General features: G+C 46.3%; 1 protein-coding gene across 18 annotated transcripts; it reads right to left on the bottom strand.

Annotated features, from left to right (window-relative positions):
* Nucleotides 1-289: 289 nt before the first annotated feature.
* On the bottom strand, nt 290-9,367 carry LOC129643085 (uncharacterized). 18 transcript variants are annotated; one of them, XR_008710066.1, is made up of 5 exons: nt 8,751-9,367; nt 7,410-7,452; nt 4,061-4,234; nt 2,563-2,649; nt 1,683-2,242 (listed from the first exon to the last, which is right to left on the bottom strand). XR_008710066.1 is itself a non-coding variant. In XM_055567196.1 (5 exons), exons 3-5 carry the CDS (start codon nt 4,950-4,952, stop codon nt 2,000-2,002), a joined length of 921 nt encoding a protein of 306 aa, XP_055423171.1. In that variant the 5' UTR covers nt 4,953-4,987; nt 7,410-7,452; nt 8,751-9,350; the 3' UTR covers nt 1,683-1,999. The 18 variants fall into 18 exon arrangements, 7 of the variants coding, with proteins under 7 accessions (XP_055423171.1, XP_055423173.1, XP_055423172.1 ...); XR_008710064.1 differs by having other exon boundaries at nt 4,061-4,260; nt 8,751-9,366; XM_055567196.1 differs by adding an exon at nt 4,882-4,987 and having other exon boundaries at nt 1,683-2,649; nt 4,061-4,260; nt 8,751-9,350.
* Nucleotides 9,368-17,433: the final 8,066 nt, after the last annotated feature.

The following is a 17,433-nucleotide window of genomic DNA, read 5'->3' as shown; positions in this document are numbered from 1 at the left end:
CAAAAAAACCTTTTGTAAAATGAGTGCTCCATGGTATTGAACTCCCCCTTCACCAAAACCTTATATATTGACTTTCCCCACTGCCGCTTTGGAGCAGTCTCTCAGAGCTATCTGAGCTGCTGCCTCCCGGGCTGCAGTCCTCATTTTGCCCCAAATAAAACTTAACTCACAACTCTCAAGTTGTACATCTTTTTTTAGTCAACAGAAGCCTGACTACAATAATGAAGTAAAAAATTCAGTATCATCAGTCATTAAGTAAATGCAACTCAAAACCACACTGAGATGCCACTTCACACCCAGTAGGACTGCTGTAATTTTAAAAAACTGGAACCCTCATACATTATAGGTAGAAATGTAAAATGGTGCAGCCACTATGGAAAACAGTTTGGTGGCTCTTCAAAAAGTTAGAGTCACCATACAACCAGCATATCTACTCCTAGGTATCACCTACCATCTGAGCCACCAGGGAAGCCCAGACGCTACCTAAGGGAGTTGAAAAAAAATGTATGTTGAAATAAAATCTGTACAGTGTTTAGAGAAGCATTATTTAGAGAAGTTATTATAATAGCTGAAATTTTCCACCAAAAGGCAAATCAAATATCATTAACTAATGAATGGATAAGCAAATGTGGCATACCCATACCACGGAATATTATTCTGCCATTAAAAGGCATGAAGTGCTGATCGTGCTACATGATAAGCCTTAAAAACAAATGAAAAAAGCCAGGCACAAAAGACCACATAGTGTGTGATTCTATCTTTATGAAACATTTGCATGTGCTTAGTCGCTCAGTTGTGTCTGATCTTGGCCACCCCTGGGACTGTAGCCCACCAGGCTCCTCTGTCCATGGGATTCTCCAGGCAAAAATCCTGGAGTGGGTTGCCATGCCCTCCTCCTGGAAATCTTCCCAACTCAGGATCAAATCCAGGTCTCCCGCACTGCAGGCGGATTCTTTACCATCTGAGCCACCGGGGAAGCCCAAATGAAACGTCTAGAACAGAGAAATTCACAGAAACAGAAGGACAATGGATGGTTGCAGAAAGCTGGTGGGAAGGGAAGACAGGAAGTGACTCTAATGGGCATGGAGTTTGTTTTTGCAAGGATGAAGTGGTCAGAGTTAGACAGTGGTGATGGTCACAAAGCCTTGTGAAGAGACTAAAAGCCGCTGAATAGTACACATTAAAATGGTTAAAATGGTGAATGTATGTATGTGAATTTTATCTCAATTGTTAAATGTGTGTGTGTATGTGCACACACACAACTCAAGTGGTGCTAGTGGTAAAGAACCCACCTACCTATGCAAGAGACAAAAGACGTGAGTTCCAGTGTTTTTGCCTGGAGAATCCCATGGACAGAGGAGCGTGGTGGGCTACAGCTACAGTCCATAGGATCGCAAAGAGTCGGACACCACTGAAGAGACTTAGCGCGCATGCACAACCCATAGCACACACGTGTATGTGCGCGCACCTAGCATAGAATTAAGTTACTCAAGCTCTGGTTAGTCTATAGGCTGTATTTGACACTCAGCTCTACCAGGTAGCTGAATGAAAGTGTCACACGAGTGTATGTTCCTCGGTTCTTTGTCTCGTCACAACAAAGATTTGGAGCAACGGACATTAAAGCCCTCGGAGCATCACAGCTCTCGGGTCTTGGACAAACTGTGTTACAGCTCTTAGGCAAATCAGTGTTACAGCTCCATTTTATTTATAAGATAGCAGGAGAATCCAAGACTCGAAGAGAAGAGAGTGGAGGAGTGCGTGGGGAGAGAGAAAGAGAGAAAGAGAGAGAGAGAGAGAGAACACGCATGCACACGGGAGAGAGAGTCCGAGAGAAAGCGCTTTGGCTCCTCCTTTTATATGTTTTTTCCTCCACCTGGGCCTGCCCTATGCAAATTGGGCTTAGCCAGGAGTGCTGTTTGTTCTGCCTGAAGTCTTCACTCTGGTCCTCGGACCTTCCTTGTCTTTTAGCCACCGCCATTTTGGACTCCTTTTCCCTATTCTACCTACCTAACATTCCCCCCTCAAGAGATGGGAGGCCCAATTCTTTGGGAATAGGGGCATCGAGGTCTTTCTGGCTACTTCCTGCTGAACTGGGGCGGCAAGGGGTATTGGGCCTCCCCCTCTTGCTAGTCTCAAGCCTCAGAGTCCTTATAGCGGTGTCCAAGGGTGTGTGATATTTTCCGTGTTCAGCTGTAGTTTTATATCTTTGTTGAACTGGCACTGCATGTTGTAGCTGGTTGACCTGGGCAGAGACAAAACAGGTTAGACAATTGACAGTACATAGAATAATCATAAGCATCATCAATATAGCATAACAAGGACTAGTAGGGACATTGGTCAATTTTAAATTCACATCGCCAGGATAGCTCAAGTCCCTCCTTGTTCGGGGATCAGAAGATCTATCTCCTGTCTGTTTTGGAGTACAGTCTCTGTCAAGCTGTGTTGGCTCCTTAGAGTTATCCTGAGAAATCTTATCCCCAGAAACCAGATTTTGGGGGTGTTCATTAGAATGGCACTCATTGGTAGTTCTGAATAGGTATCTGAGATCTCCCAGGGGCTCACAGGTGTATTGAGTGTCCTCTTCTGTTTTCTTCCACGGCTTGACTTGTGAGTAGTGAATCCAGGAGTCATGTCCTGGTACCTTGACTGCTGTGGGGGTAGAAAGTATTACAGGGTAGGGGCCCTTCCATGTGGGCTGGAGTTGAGCCTTTGGGGACCCATCTTTCCAGACTTTAATTAGGACTTGAGTTCCTGGAGCATATAATGGTGACTCTTTAGAATCTTTTGGGTCCAGGTTCATACCCCACAAGCGTATATCCTGTTGGAATTGCCCAATGGCCATGGTATAAGACTGGAGGGTCTGAACCTCTGAATCTAGGAAGAGGTCATTGACACAAACAAAAGGTCTCCCATATAGCATCTCATAAGGACTAAGACCAACCTGTTCCTTAGGGGCAATGTGGGTGCGGAGGAGAGCTATTGGTAAAGCCTCCTTCCATCCCAGGGAGGTCTCCTGGGTTATCTTTTTTATTGCTGATTTTAAGAATTGATTGGCTCTTTCTACTTTTCCTGAAGATCGAGGCCTCCAGGCACAATGGAGATAATAAGTAATGCCCAATGCTCTCGAGACCCCTTGGGTGGCCTTAGAAGTAAATGATGTCCCATTGTCACTTTGTAATGACCTGGGCAGACCAAATCCTGGAATGATTTCATGGAGCAGTTTTTTTTACCACCTCCTCAGCCTTCTCAGTCCGGGTGGGAAAGCCTTCAATCCATCCTGTGAATGTATCTATCATGACTAATAGGTATTTATACCCTTGAGAAACTGGCATCTGGGTGAAGTCCATCTGCCAGTCCTCTCCTGGGTAGGCCCCACGTCGTTGGATGGGCTGGGCCAGCTGGGGTCTTCGAGCTCCTTGGGGGTTGTTTAACTGGCAAGTGGGACAAGAGGAGACCACCTGTCTTATAGTTGTTTGGAGGCCTGTTCCTCTGAAGGACCTTTCTAGTAATATTTGGAGAGCCTTTTCTCCTAAATGAGTAGTGGCATGTAAGGAGTTAACCAACTTCCATTGGAGGTTTCCAGGCAGAAAAAGGAGTCCCTCCTTTTGGAACCACCCCATATGATCTTCTTGAAAGCCCTCGCTCTTAGCTTTAAGAGTCTCACCTTCAGTATATGAAGGAGTTTCTGGCAAATTAGTCTGTGGAACTAAGGTGGCAATCCCTATTAGGTCATGGTTCTGTAATGCTGCTCTCCTAGCTGCCTGATCAGCTGCTTGGTTCCCTCATGCCACTTCCGTGTTCCCTTTTTGGTGTCCTTTACAGTGGGAGACTGAAACCTCAGTGGGCAGATGGACTGCCTCCAAGAGTCGAAGAATCTGATCACCATAGTTGATTGGGGACCCTCAGGTGGTCAAGTGGCCCCTTTCTTTCCAAACAGCCGCATGTGCATGTAGCACCAGAAAGGCAGACTTGGAGTCAGTGTAAATGGCTATTCTTTTTCCTTTTCCCAGCTCTAAAGCTCGAGTCAGGGCTATGAGCTCAGCTAATTGGGCTGAAGTACCTGGTGGCAGAGGCTTAGCCTCTATGGTCTCAAAATTGGAGACTACTGCATACCCGGCTCTTCTTTTTCCATCCAAGACAAAGCTGCTTCCATCAGTGTACCAGATTTCCTCAGGATTGGTCAGAGGATCTTCTGACAATCCCTCTCGGGGTTTTGTCCAGTGGTCCAAGGTTTCTAGACAAGAGTGAAACAGGAGAGCCCTCGGGGGTAGATAGGAGGGTGGCTGGGTTAAGAACCTCACAAGGGGATATAGTGAGGCCTGGATTTTCCATCAGCATTACTTGATATCTGAGGATTCTTTGATCAGACATCCATAAATGGCCTCTCCCATTTAGGAGTTGTTTTACTTGGTGGCTGGTAAAAATAGTTAGTTTGCCCCCAAAGCAGAGTTTTAAAGCATCTTCTATCATGATTGCAATAGCTGCAAGATTTCGAAGGCAGGGGAGCCAACCTCGGGAAGTTGGATCGAGCCTCTTGGATAAGTAAGCTACAGGCTGGGGCTCAGATCCCAACCTTTGAATTAACACTCCCAAGGCTATTCCCTCTCTTTCATGGACATAAAGTTGGAATGCTTTTTCTGGGTCTGGCAACCTCAAGGCAGGTGCCTGAGTTAAGGCCTGTTTTAGTGTAGCCTCTGCCTCCTTTTGAGGAGTTCGCCACATCAGTGGGATTGAATCATCTCGTCCCTTTAAGCTTTCATATAAGGGCTGGGCAATTAGACCATAGTTGGGTATCCAGATTCTACAATACCCAGTTAGCCCCAGGAAAGCCCCCAATTGTTTTCGAGTCGTGGGGGAGGGCAAATGGAGAATTCCTTGTACCCGATCAGAGGACAGCCTCCTGGACCCGTGTGTAATCTGAACTCCCAGGTAAGTGACTTTGTCTCGACCATCTGTGCCTTAGCACGGGAGACTTTATATCCCTTTTCTGCCAAGAAGTTTAGAACCTGAATTGCATGTTGTTGGGCACTTTTCTCATCTGGAGAGCAGATTAGTAGGTCATCTATGTATTGTAATATTTTCCCATTAGGTCCCAGGTCCAGATCTAGGAGATCCCAGCTAACAGCCTGTCCAAACAGGTGGGGGCTATCTCTGAACCCCTGAGGTAATACTGCCCAAGTCATCTGTTGGTATTTTTCTCCTGGGGCCTCCCACTCAAAGGCAAAAAGGTATTGGGATTCTTTAGCCAGTGGTATGCAAAAAAATGCATCTTTGTGATCCAAGACTGTAAACCACTTGGCACTGGGTGGGATTTCTCCCAAGATTACATAGGGATTGGACACTGTGGGATGGAGGGGGACTACAGCTTCATTTATGATCTGGAGATCTTGAACCAGTCGCCAGGTTCCATCTTTTTTCTTTACTGAGAGGATTGGGGTGTTACATGGCGAACTGGTGGGGACCAATAGCCCACAAGCAAGAAATTTATTTATTAAAGGCTGTAGTCCCTCCTGAGCCTCTCTTTTGAGAGGATATTGTTTCCAGTTAGGAAACTGAGTGGGATCTCCGAGGACAATGACTGGTTCAGCTTGGTGGGCTCATCCAGGAATCCCCTGGTCCCACACCTGGGGGTTAATTTTGTCTTCCCATAGTTTTTGGTCCCCCTCTATTGAAGGTGTAATGGGTTCTTCAGTAGTAACCAGTAGCTGTAGAGCTCTAGGGGCTGAAAAACTTCCCATCACAAGGGTGGTCCCCAGTTTAGTGAGTATATCTCTTCCCAATAAGGGGGTAGGACACTCAGGGACCACCAGAAACTGGTGAGAAAATATTTGTCCATCCCAGCAACAAAGAAGTGCTCGGGTGAATCTTTTAGTAGTTGCTTTTCCTGTAGCACCCAAAATGGTACAGGTTTGGGAGGAGAAGGCTCTGGAGTAGGAGATCAAGACAGAGTAGGTAGCCCCTGTGTCAACCAAGAAATTCTCGGACCTACCTGCCACATCCAGTTGCACCCTTGGCTCCAGCCCCGTGATGGTTATCTGTGACAGGCGGGCTGGCTGGAGCGGGCCGCTTCAGTCCTCTTGAACCATCATGAGGGCAGGCTTGGCGCTTGACCTTGAGTCTCTTGGGTCCCGAGGGCAGAGTGCCGCCCAATGTCCCAGTTGATGGCATTTGTGGCAAGCCGTTCTAGGAGACTTGTCACAGTTTGGACACTCTTTGGCCCAATGCCCCGCCTGTCTACAGATCAGGCATCTGTCTCTCAAGGACTCAGGGTTTGCCATAGGGTTTCTCTGGAGGGCGGCCAGCATCTGGGCATGCCTTGTCTCTTTCTTTCTCTCCTTCTCCTGGGCCTTGGCCTCCTCCTGTTCCCTGTTAGTTGCTGTAACTTAATTCTGATATCTGATGCACATTGGGACAGGAATTTGTCCTTTAAAATCACCCATCCCTCGTAAGAGTCTAAGTCCAGGTTGGTAAACTTTTGGAGTGCCTTTTTTAGCCTCTCCAGAAAGGCAATGGGGTTCTCATTGGGCTCCTAAGTTATTGCTGAGACCCGGGCATAGCTAATTACTTTTTGTTGGGCTGCTCTAAGTCCTGCCTTCACACAGATTAGAAAATGATCTCTTTCCCAGATGTGCTCAGGGTCATTATAATTCCAATTAGGATCGGAGGAGGGGACTGCAGTTTCCCCTACTGGGTATCTATCACTGGACATGTGGAGCCCTGTTGCATACCTCTGGGCTTCCATTAAGACCCTGGTATGTTCAGGATCAGATAAAGTTTGACTAAATATGACCATGATGTCTTTCCATGTCAAGTCAAAGGCCAAGGTAATATGTTGGAATGTATCTATATATTTGCCTGGGTCATCTGTATAGCTTCCCAGGTCTTGTTTGATCTGCCTTAGTTCTAAGAGGGAGAAGGGCTTATGGACCTGGGTTGGTCCGAATTCTCCTCCAGTTTCAACTAAGGGACATACTCGAGCTGGCTTTTGTGGAGGAGGTGCTCCTGGATATGGGGGCACGTTTGGGTACGAGGAAGGAGCACCAGGCAACTCGGGAGCTGTGGGAGGTAAGCCTTCACAAGGGGGTTCCTTTTCTTGGTTGCCCGTGCCTAACACCATTTGCCTAGTGGGCTCACTTTTAGGGCATACTACAATCCCATACTTAAGACAGAGTCCCTTCATATCTCTTAGTCGGAAGAAAATTTGGACATAGGGGATATCTCTGTCCATTTCCCTTGTCTTTTGCAGAATAATTCTAATTGCAGGATGGTATTGTAATTTAAAGTTCCATCCTCAGGCCAGTGTTCCTCGTCCCCCAGTGGATACTGTGGCCACGCAGTGGCACAAAAGAATTTCAAACGACTTCTCCTTAGAGCTAGAGGATCGAACAGCTTCCAGTTATCAAGGATACATTTCAAGGGCGTCTGCCGGGAAGTGGATTTGTTATTTCCCATCTGAAAGACAGTCATTACAGGGAGAAAAGAAAAAGACCTCTTTCGATTTCCTTAAGGGTGAGTCTTTCTGAAGTTTATCCTACCCAGAACTGTTGCAACCTGAGAGCCAGGCATCCCCGGGTCAGGGTGCAGATCCCCAGGCAGGCTGAGGTGTGACAGCCTCCTAGAGATCGAATCCATGGGCAGGTCAAGGCGTGACGGCCTCCTGAGGATTGGGTCCCTGGGCAGGTTGAGGTGTGACGACCTCCTGGGACTAGAGGATCCCCGAACAGGTTGAGGCGTGACAACCTTTTGAAGACCGACCCCTAGGCAGGTCAAGGCGTGATGACCTCCTGGGACCCCCCGGACTGGAGTTTGGGTGTCCCCAAGATCTCCAGTGTGACCAGTATTGGGTAGGATTAGGGGTTGGATATTATAGAGTATTTCCCTCCCAAGGCCAGCTATTTTCTGGTTGTCTCTCCAGAAGATTGTAGAAACCTTGTGGGTCTGGATGGGGCTCAGGAAAAGAGCATGAAACGGGAGGGAAGGGGGCAGAGCTCAACCTTTGAAAGAATGACATAGCACAAGGGTATAATGTAAACCACTTAAAATCAATTGAGTCCAAGATGACAAGTCTACTTCAAGTAAACCTTAATCCCCAATCTATAAGCCAACAGACACACCCAGAGGTGGCAAGACAGCTCCAAGGCACAAGGTCAGAAGAGGGAGGAGTGGGTGGTTCCCCAATGGCTGGGATGATCCTCTCACTCATTAGCATATGAATTCCATCCCTTCACAAAACCTAGCCAGGCCTAATTCCAAGGTTGCAGCCCTTGCCCTCAGCAATGGTTCACACCCTGAAGGGTGGCTTCTCTCTGGATCCTAACAAATCTACCTCTCATTGCTTTGACTCTCAATGAATTTTTGCAATGAGACATCAGAGCCTGAGTTTCATTAGTTTTGGTCGGGCTTGAGTCCCGGGAAAGAGCTGAAGGACAGGAGGAAAAAGCAGTGGGGAAAACGTGCCAAGGAATCCCCTTCATAGCCCGCCAGAAAATTTGCTAAATATCTGACTGGTGCCCACAGTTTCATTGGTCTGATCTTTGGCACAGAGAAGAGAAAGGACAGAAGAACCCCCACCGGCTTGGGTAACAGCCACTGGGGCTCAGCAGATAGCACCTTTGGGACATGCTGAGGAGTAGCCTCTCCAGAGTCCCTCAATTGTGCCCCTGCTGCCCGCCTGTTCATGGGAGGCTCGAGGAAACAAGAAACGAGAGATTGTAAAGGTCCCTCCAGCCATAGGAGTGAGGACCTCTTACCTTAACTGAAGGTCTTCTGGAATCTGAGACTGGGCCGTGTGAGCTTTCTGCTGAGTTCATTTTTCACTGTCCCAGTTTCCAGCAAGATGGGCCTTCCCCTGAGCTGGGTTTCTTCGCCTTCCACTTCTAGCGCGGGAGCTTCGCTGAGTTGGTCTCCTGCTGTGCTTGGCCTCTTCCGCGTGGAGGTTGTTTCAGCCAGGTTATATCCGAGTCCCGGCACCATAGATGTCACATGAGTGTATGTTCCTCAGTTCTTTGTCTCGTCACAACAAAGATTTGGAGCAACGGACATTAAAGCCCTCGGCGCATCACAGCTCTCGGGTCTTGGACAAACCGTGTTACAGCTCCATTTTATTTATAAGATAGCAGGAGAATCCAAGACTCAAAGAGAAGAGAGTGGAGGAGTGCGTGGGGAGGGAGAAAGAGAGAGAGAGAAAAAGAGAGAGAGAGAGAGCACACGCATGCACGTGGGAGAGAGAGTCAGAGAGAAAGCACTTTGGCTCCTCCTTTTATATGTTTTTTCCTCCACCTGGGCCTGCCCTATGCAAATTGGGCTTAGCCAGGAGTGCTGTTTGTTCTGCCTGAAGTCTTCACTCTGGTCCTCGGACCTTCCTTGTCTTTTAGCCACTGCCATTTTGGACTCCTTTTCCCTATTCTTCCTACCTAACAAAAGCAAACCACTTAACCTCTCTAAGTCTCAGTTTCCTGTGTAAAAAATGGGGATGATAATAATGCTTGCCTCATAGAGTTGTCATGAGGATTAAATGAGCTAATGAAAGTACATATCATGGGACTAGAACATAGTAGTGAAGTGAAAGTGAAAGTCACTCAGTCGTGTCCGTCTCTTTGTGACCCCATGGACTATCCGCCCATGGAATTTTTGGAGTGGGTAGCCTTTCCGTTCTCCAGGGGATCTTCCCAACCCAGAGATTGAACCCAGGTCTCCCACATTGCAGGCAGATTCTGTACCAGCTGAGCCACAAGGGAAGCCCAGAACATAGTAAGCCCTCGGTAAACAGTGCAAAACATAACTAAATGCACAGATAATGATACCTGTACAGAGAGAGAGAGAAAGAAAGAGAAATAGACTGGGAAGAATGTGCTGATCAGCCCACAGGAACTTTCTTGTCTTGAAACTTTAGCAGTAGGAATTTGGTAATCTATCACACATTCTTTTTTAGATTTGCCTAGAATGACTCAGTCCCCTAAAGGCAAAGTACCTGATAAAATGACAAACGGAAGTCATTGAATTAAAATGTCAAGATCCTGTACACACACACACACACACACACACACACACACACCCTTGACAGCCTGTCTGACTTAACAAACTAGTTATGTTCCTCTAAATCAGCAATGACTGAAGAAAGCTATTCATTGCAAAGGAAAGCAAATGTGAATTTTCACTCTTAGATACGTTCACCAAAATTACAGCTCCACATAACTTGCAGCTTCTTTGCTCCTACAAGTCTTTCCAGAAAGTGAAAGTGAAAGTTGCTCAGTCGTGTCCGACTCTTTGTGACCCCATGCACTGTCAGAATACTGGAGTTGGTAACCTTTCCGTACTTCAGGGGATCTTCCCAACCCAGGTCTCCCACATTGCAGGTGGATTCCTTACCAGCTGAGCCACAAGGGAAGACCAAGAATACTGGAGTGGGTAGCCTATCCCTTCTCCAGTGGATCTTCCTGACCCAGAAATTGAACCAGGGTCTCCTGCATTACAAGCGGATTCTTGACCAAATGAGCTACCAGGGAAGCCCCACAAATCTTTCTAAGGCCAGCTCAAATCTCACCTCGTTAAGCCTTTCCAATCACTCCAGAAAAACTATACTTCCTCTTCCACTGAGCTTCTCAGTAAAAGGAAGGACCTGAGGAAGCAATGGAGGGAGGGAGGGAGGGAGATGAATTTAAGGCACTAATTCAAAGCTCAATCTCTTACCATAACCTTTGCCTTCACATCATTTTCTCAAGTTCCCCCCATCCCAAGACCAGAGTTCTTTGACCTCATCAATGTCACCAACACACCGACACTTCCTAACATTTTATCAGTCGTGTCCCTCCTCATCCAGCTGCAGTTGCAGGGTCCAACACTGCATTTGCAAACACCTTCCATTCCTTGATCTTCTCCTTCCAAAGCAAAACCCTAACTATGCATGGATCCGAGACCACCTACCATCTCTGAGCCTCAACCTGAAGTCCTAGTTATTGCTGGAGAAAACCCCCAACTAGGCAGGATGCTACCAGGTCAAATTCATAGTGACCAAGCCCGAACTTATGCTCAACGATGGAGCAAATCTTCCTGCTCCTTCCTGCTTCCTTTCTGCTAAGCCCCTCTCCCATGTTTTACGATTTCTTACCTCTCCCCTCCACTGAAACTGACTTCCTCCTTCTCTCCGTTGTCAGCTGGTGCTCATTCCTGAGGACTATAGAGCACTCCATGCCAGGTCCCTCGTATTTCAGCCACTAAACCTCTATTTGCAACTACTATCTTCTTTCTCTATTACATAGAGGAAGTGTCTTTCCCTTAATGAGACTCATTTTTCTCCATGTGTACTCTGAACTGAATCTTCTCTCCACTCAGGGTCAGACTGTCCACCCAAGGTGCTCATCAGGCCACATCTGAGTGATCATGGGGCAACCGACTCTGGTTTTTTGTTTATCTTTATCATGGAAGTTATTGCTGATGACTTGTGTAATTTTTTAAAAGAAGAATTTAAGAGAAAGTTATGAGCATTTGTCTTCTGGGAGATGTGGTAATACCCACCCTGTCATTTGAATCAACATTCAGCCCCCATTCCATTTGAGGGCAGGAATAGATACTAAATCCTGCCAGCCACGAAGATAGATGGGCCCAAGTCTTGAGGTAATTTTATTTTTTCTATTTTTTTGGCTGTGCTGCACAACATGAGGGATCTTAGTTCCCTGACCAGGGATCGAACCCATCCCCCCTGCAGTGGAGGTGTGGTGTGTTAACTGGTTACTGGTCTCTTAACTACTGAAAGTCCAGAGATCATATTCAGTTCAGTTCAGTTCAGTCGCTCAGTTGCGTCCGACTTTTTTCGACCCCATGAATCGCAGCATGCCAGGCCTCCCTGTCCATCACCAACTCCTGGAGTTCACTCACACCCACGTCCATTGAGTCAGTTCACTCAGACTCACGTCCATTGAGTCAGTGATGCCATCCAGCCATCTCATCCTCTGTCATCCCCTTCTCCTCCTGCCCCCTATCCCTCCCAGCATCAGTCTTTTCCAATGAGTCAACTCTTCGCATGAAGTGGCCAAAGTACTGGAGTTTCAGCTTTAGCATCACTGCTTCCAAAGAACACCCAGGACTGATCTCCTTTAGAATGGACTGGTTGGATCTCCTTGCAGTCCAAGGGACTTTCAAGAGTCTTCTCCAACACCACAGTACTGAATATACTAACTCAGTCTCTTCCATAGCAGATTTAATTGTCACTAATTGGGTTTCCCAGGTAGCACAGTGGTAAAGAATCCACATGCCAATGCAGGAAACCCAAGAGACTCAGGTTTGATTCCTGGGTCAGGAAGATCCCCTGGAGAAGGGAATGGCAACCCACTCCAGTATTCTTGCCTGGAAAATTCCATGGACAGAGGAGCCTGGCGGGCTACAATCCATGGGGTCGCAAAGAGTCGGACACAGCTGAATGACTGAGCACGCACACAATTTTCTAATTTACCTTAATCATAAAAACTGAGTCAGAGAGATTACCTAATTGCCAGTCTCTGAAAGAGGAGGGAATTCAAAAGGAGTCTGACAGCATGTGAGGGGCTCGAGTGTGGGAGGGTTTACCTCCGTGGAGCCACTTCTCTTGTGTCGGTGAATCACACAGTCAAATTACAGAGCAAGTGACAGGAGCTCGGCTAGACTCCAGCACCCGGTGTCAGAAGGTTATTCACCAGCCCTACAGCACTAGCTGTCTGTTTGGCAGGGGACGTTGGTTCTAATTAGGTACTGCTCCCCGTGGGCCACCTGGCAGGACCTTTATTCTCTCCACAATTATTAATCAGCTCTCCGGTGTTAACAAGATCAGATGGGGAAGTATGTAAATTCACTCTCAATTCTTTGTCCCCATCACTCGGCAGGCCACCTTACGAGCTCACTAATGAGGTCCTGGCCAACTAACTAGCAAGCTGGCCAGCTCCTGTTCCTAATGATAACTTCCAAAACGGGATTTTTACCATTTTGAATACATAAGCCAATCCAACACACTGCAATATATAATCTTTATGCAACTTTCTGATAAAACTTTAAACTAGGTCATGTTAAAATACTGTAACTAAATTACAATAAAATTGAAGAAATGCCCAGAAATTGAAGGATTAAGGGGGCACAAATTCAACACTTGGGGACTTTTCTGTCTGTCCCCAGAGACAGAGCCCTCATCTATATTCTTTATCAAAATTTCATCCTTCTGCTGTTTCTTCCTCTCATAATTTCAAAATAGAACTTATACTCTGAAGCAAGTATTAAATGGAACCTTACAAAATTACCAATTTTTGATGATTTTTGACCTACAATCATGGCAAGTTCATACAGTTCAACACATAATGCATGAGGCCTTGGAACGGTTTTTGAAGGGGATTGAGTTTTTCAAGCATAAAAATAAATAATCATAGGAATAAAATAGAGAGCCCAGAAATAAACCCATGCATATATGATCAATTAATCTACAAGGGTGGCAAGAATATACAATGAGGAAAAGACAGTCTATTCCATAAATAATGTTGGGAAAACTGGACTACATGTAAAAGAATGAAATTAGAATATTTTCTCATGCCATGTACAAAAGAAACTCAATATAAAGTCCTAAATGTAACACCTGAAATCATAAAACTAGAAGAAAATATAGATTGTACTCTCTTTGACATCGGTCTTAACAATATTTCTTTGGATCTGTCTCCTCAGGTAAAGGAAACAAAAAACAAAAATAAATAATTGGACCTAGTCAAACTTGAAAGCTCTGGCACAGCAAATGAAATCAATACTATAATATCCTATATATTAATAATAGTTATGTATATAATACATACATATAGATTGAATGCTGCTAAGTCGCTTCAGTCGTGTCCGACTCTGTGTGACCCCATAGACGGTAGCCCACCAGGCTCCCCCGTCCCTGGTATTCTCCAGGCAAGAACACTGGAGTGGGTTGCCATTTCCTTCTCCAATGCATGAAAGTGAAGTGAAAGTGAAGTCACTCAGTCGTGTCCGACCCTCAGCGACCCCATGGACTGCAGCCCACCAGGCTCCTCCGTCCATGGGATTTTCCAGGCAAGAGTACTGGAGTGGGGTGCCGTTGCCTTCTCTGATAGATTGAATACATATATATATATAATAGATTATAATATCTATTAGATGGATAGATTGAGAGATCTGAAATAGATATGACAAAATTTTGTCATTTGGATGGTAGATACAAGGATATTTGATAAACTTTTCTCCATACTTTTCTCATACTTGATATATTCTGTAATACATTTTAAAATGAATAACTATTCATGAGAAATCCAAAACGGGCCACAGAGGCTGAATTTGCTGTTTTGATCTCTGCCGACACCTGACATGGGAGAGAGAACAAGGCCTCCAGATGTTCCACACTTCTCTTCACAAAATTTCCATGACATCACTTGCAAGAAAACATCCTAGCGCCTGGGGTGGGGAGGAAATCGAACTAAGGAAGGTGGATATAGTATATACCAAGGCAGAGATTCTCATTCCTGTTTCCCCTACACCATATTGGGTAAAGAAAAATCACATTTGAGACACTTTCAAGAAGAGGAACCCAGATGTTGTTTAATAGCTAAGATTAGCTATGGTTCATGAGCAGCATCATAATCGGTTGATTTGCCAGCTGTAAGTCCACTTTTCTCTTCCTCTGATCAGAGGGAACAAAACCCTGACCCAAGGTTTGAAAAAATAAGGCATTGACTTTGGATATCTGACCTTCTAACGGGATGGGACCAGAGGACCAGTCACATTCCTGGCCTGGGGCGTGGCTTGCGAGCACTGGTGATGCAGCCTCTGGGGCTTCCTGCCTGCTCCCCGTCTCGTTCCCTCCCACAGCTGCAGTTCGGAGAGTCAGTCGTCACCCCAACGTGAGTCAGGAGAGCGGGGCACATTAGGGACAAAAAAAACCGAAGGATTGAAAAAGGATGCCACTCCCCTGTGCTGGGACCAGCGGCTGACAGTGGCGGTTGGCAGTGGAGAAGGTGGAGGCGCAGCCAGAAGCGTGGTCCCGTCACCTGTCCTCTTCCTCTCACTACATCTTGTGCAGTCCTACCAGCACAGTCTCATTACACTTCCCCAAGGCCCACTCTTTCACAGCATGAAAAGAAAGAGGAGTGGCCGCAGGCAGAAAGAAGTGAGGGACCCAGAACAGAAGGCACTGCAGACAGGAGAGAAGGCCCCAGGACTGGACCTTCTCCCCAGGGGCCGTACAGTGAGCTGGATCAGCGCAGGGTAGGGGATTGTCAGACAAAACTAGTAGATAGGGAAGAATACACAGGACAGTTGTCTCAAGATACTGATGAAAACTTTATCAAATGGAGATTACATAGCAACAAGGATTTACTGCATAACACAGGGGACCACCAACATGAGTCTGAGTGAACTCCGGGAGCTGGTGATGGACAGGGAGGCCTGGCGTGCTGTGATTCATGGGGTCACAAAGAGTCAGACACGACTGAGCGACTGAACTGAACTGATACTTAATACCTTGTAATAACCTACAATGAAAAATAAACACACACACACACACACATATATATATCTGAATCAGTTTGTTGTATACCTGAAACTAACACAATATTATAAATCAATTATACTTCAGTTTCTTTAAATGGAGGTTGGAATTCATACTTTAGATGATGCTCATATATTTTTGGGCTTCCCTGGTGACTGCAGCCATGTAATTAAAAGAAGCTTACTCCTCGGAAGGAAAGTTATGTCCAACCTAGATAGCATATTCAAAAGCAGAGACATTACTTTGCCAACAAAGGTCCAGCTAGTCAAGGCTATGGTTTTTCCTGTGGTCATGTAAGGATGTGAGAGTTGGACTGTGAAGAAGGCTGAGTGCCGAAGAATTGATGCTTTTGAACTGTGGTGTTGGAGAAGACTCTTGAGAATCCCTTGGACTGCAAGGAGATCCAACCAGTCCATTCTGAAGGAGATCAGCCCTGGGATTTCTTTGGAAGGAATGATGCTAAATCTGAAACTCCAGTACTTTGGCCACCTCATGTGAAGAGGTGACTCATTGGAAAAGACTCTGATGCTGGGAGGGATTGGGGGCAGGAGGAGAAGGGGACGACAGAGGATGAGATGGCTGGATGGCATCACTGACTCGATGGACGTGAGTCTGAGTGAACTCCGGGAGTTGGTGATGGACAGGGAGGCCTGGCGTGCTGCGATTCATGGGGTCACAAAGAGTCGGACACGACTGAGCGACTGAACTGAACTGAACTGAGTGACTCACCGGAGAAGGCAATGGCAACCCATTCCAGCGTTCTTGCCTGGAGAATCCCAGGGACGGGGGAGCCTGGTGGGCTGCCATCTATGGGGTCGCACAGAGTCAGACACGACAAGCGACTTAGCAGCAGCAGCAGCAGTAACTCAGACCAGGGCTCAGGTAAAGAATCTGCTTACAATGAGGGAGACTCGAGTTCCATCCCTGGATTGGGAAGATCCTCTGGAGATGGGAATGGCTACCCACTCCAGTATTCTTGCCTGGAGAATTCCATGGACAGAGGAGCCTGGAGAGCTATAGTCCATGGGGTTGTCGAGTCGGACACAACTGAGTGACTGATACTTTCACTTTTCTTTTGTATATTTTTAAGTGACGCTAAATGAGGTGTCTTATTTTTAAAAAGCTTGTCCTATTGGAACTCAAAAACTTTAGTCAATAGATGTTTCTGATGTTCTTGAACAGGTGTTCATTAATTTGAGGAAATCTGGCCATTTAAGAATAGTGTGTGATTCTCCACACACCCTTCCCTTGTGACAGCCACAGCAGAACATGCCAGGAGGAGGCTCCAATCAACCAGAATCCCTGAGTAACTGTGATGAGCAGAAACCCCTACTTGTTTGATTTAAGCTAGTCAGACTTGGGGATGGTTTGTTACCGGTCTATCCTAATGGATGCAAGCCAACAGCATAGACCTCACTGAATGACAAGTGATGGTGACTTGAACCTGAGTGGCAACAGTGAAAAAGATGAGACATCATCCAAATGTGGATTTACTTTCTTGTATAGAAAAGAATTAAATCCTATGTGACTGAAAATGGGAGACCAGTGTCTCTGGTTCTTATAGGTCAGAAACATCTTGTGTGAAAAACTGTAATATAAGCAACCCTTATATTCTGGTAGCAGGCCGGGAGAAGCTTATCTCCCTAAAAGGTCTACAGCAGGTTTACAGCCCACAAAATATTCAAAGTAGAGACGTCACTCCAGTACTCTTGCCTGGAAAATCCCATGGACGGAGGAGCCTGGTAGGCTGTAGTCCATGGGGTCGCGAAGAGTTGGACACGACTGAGCGACTTCACTTTCACTTTTCACTCTCATGCATTGGAGAAGGAAATGGCAACCCACTCCAGTGTTCTTGCCTGGAGAATGCCTGGGATGGGGGAGCCTGGTGGGCTGCCATCTATGGGGTCACATAGAGTTGG

Source organism: Bubalus kerabau, chromosome 2, assembly GCF_029407905.1.
Source record: "Bubalus kerabau isolate K-KA32 ecotype Philippines breed swamp buffalo chromosome 2, PCC_UOA_SB_1v2, whole genome shotgun sequence".
Classification (NCBI taxonomy): domain Eukaryota; kingdom Metazoa; phylum Chordata; class Mammalia; order Artiodactyla; family Bovidae; genus Bubalus; species Bubalus kerabau.
The sequence above is the reverse complement of the archived record's forward strand: the minus strand, read 5'-3'. Positions and strand labels throughout refer to the sequence as shown.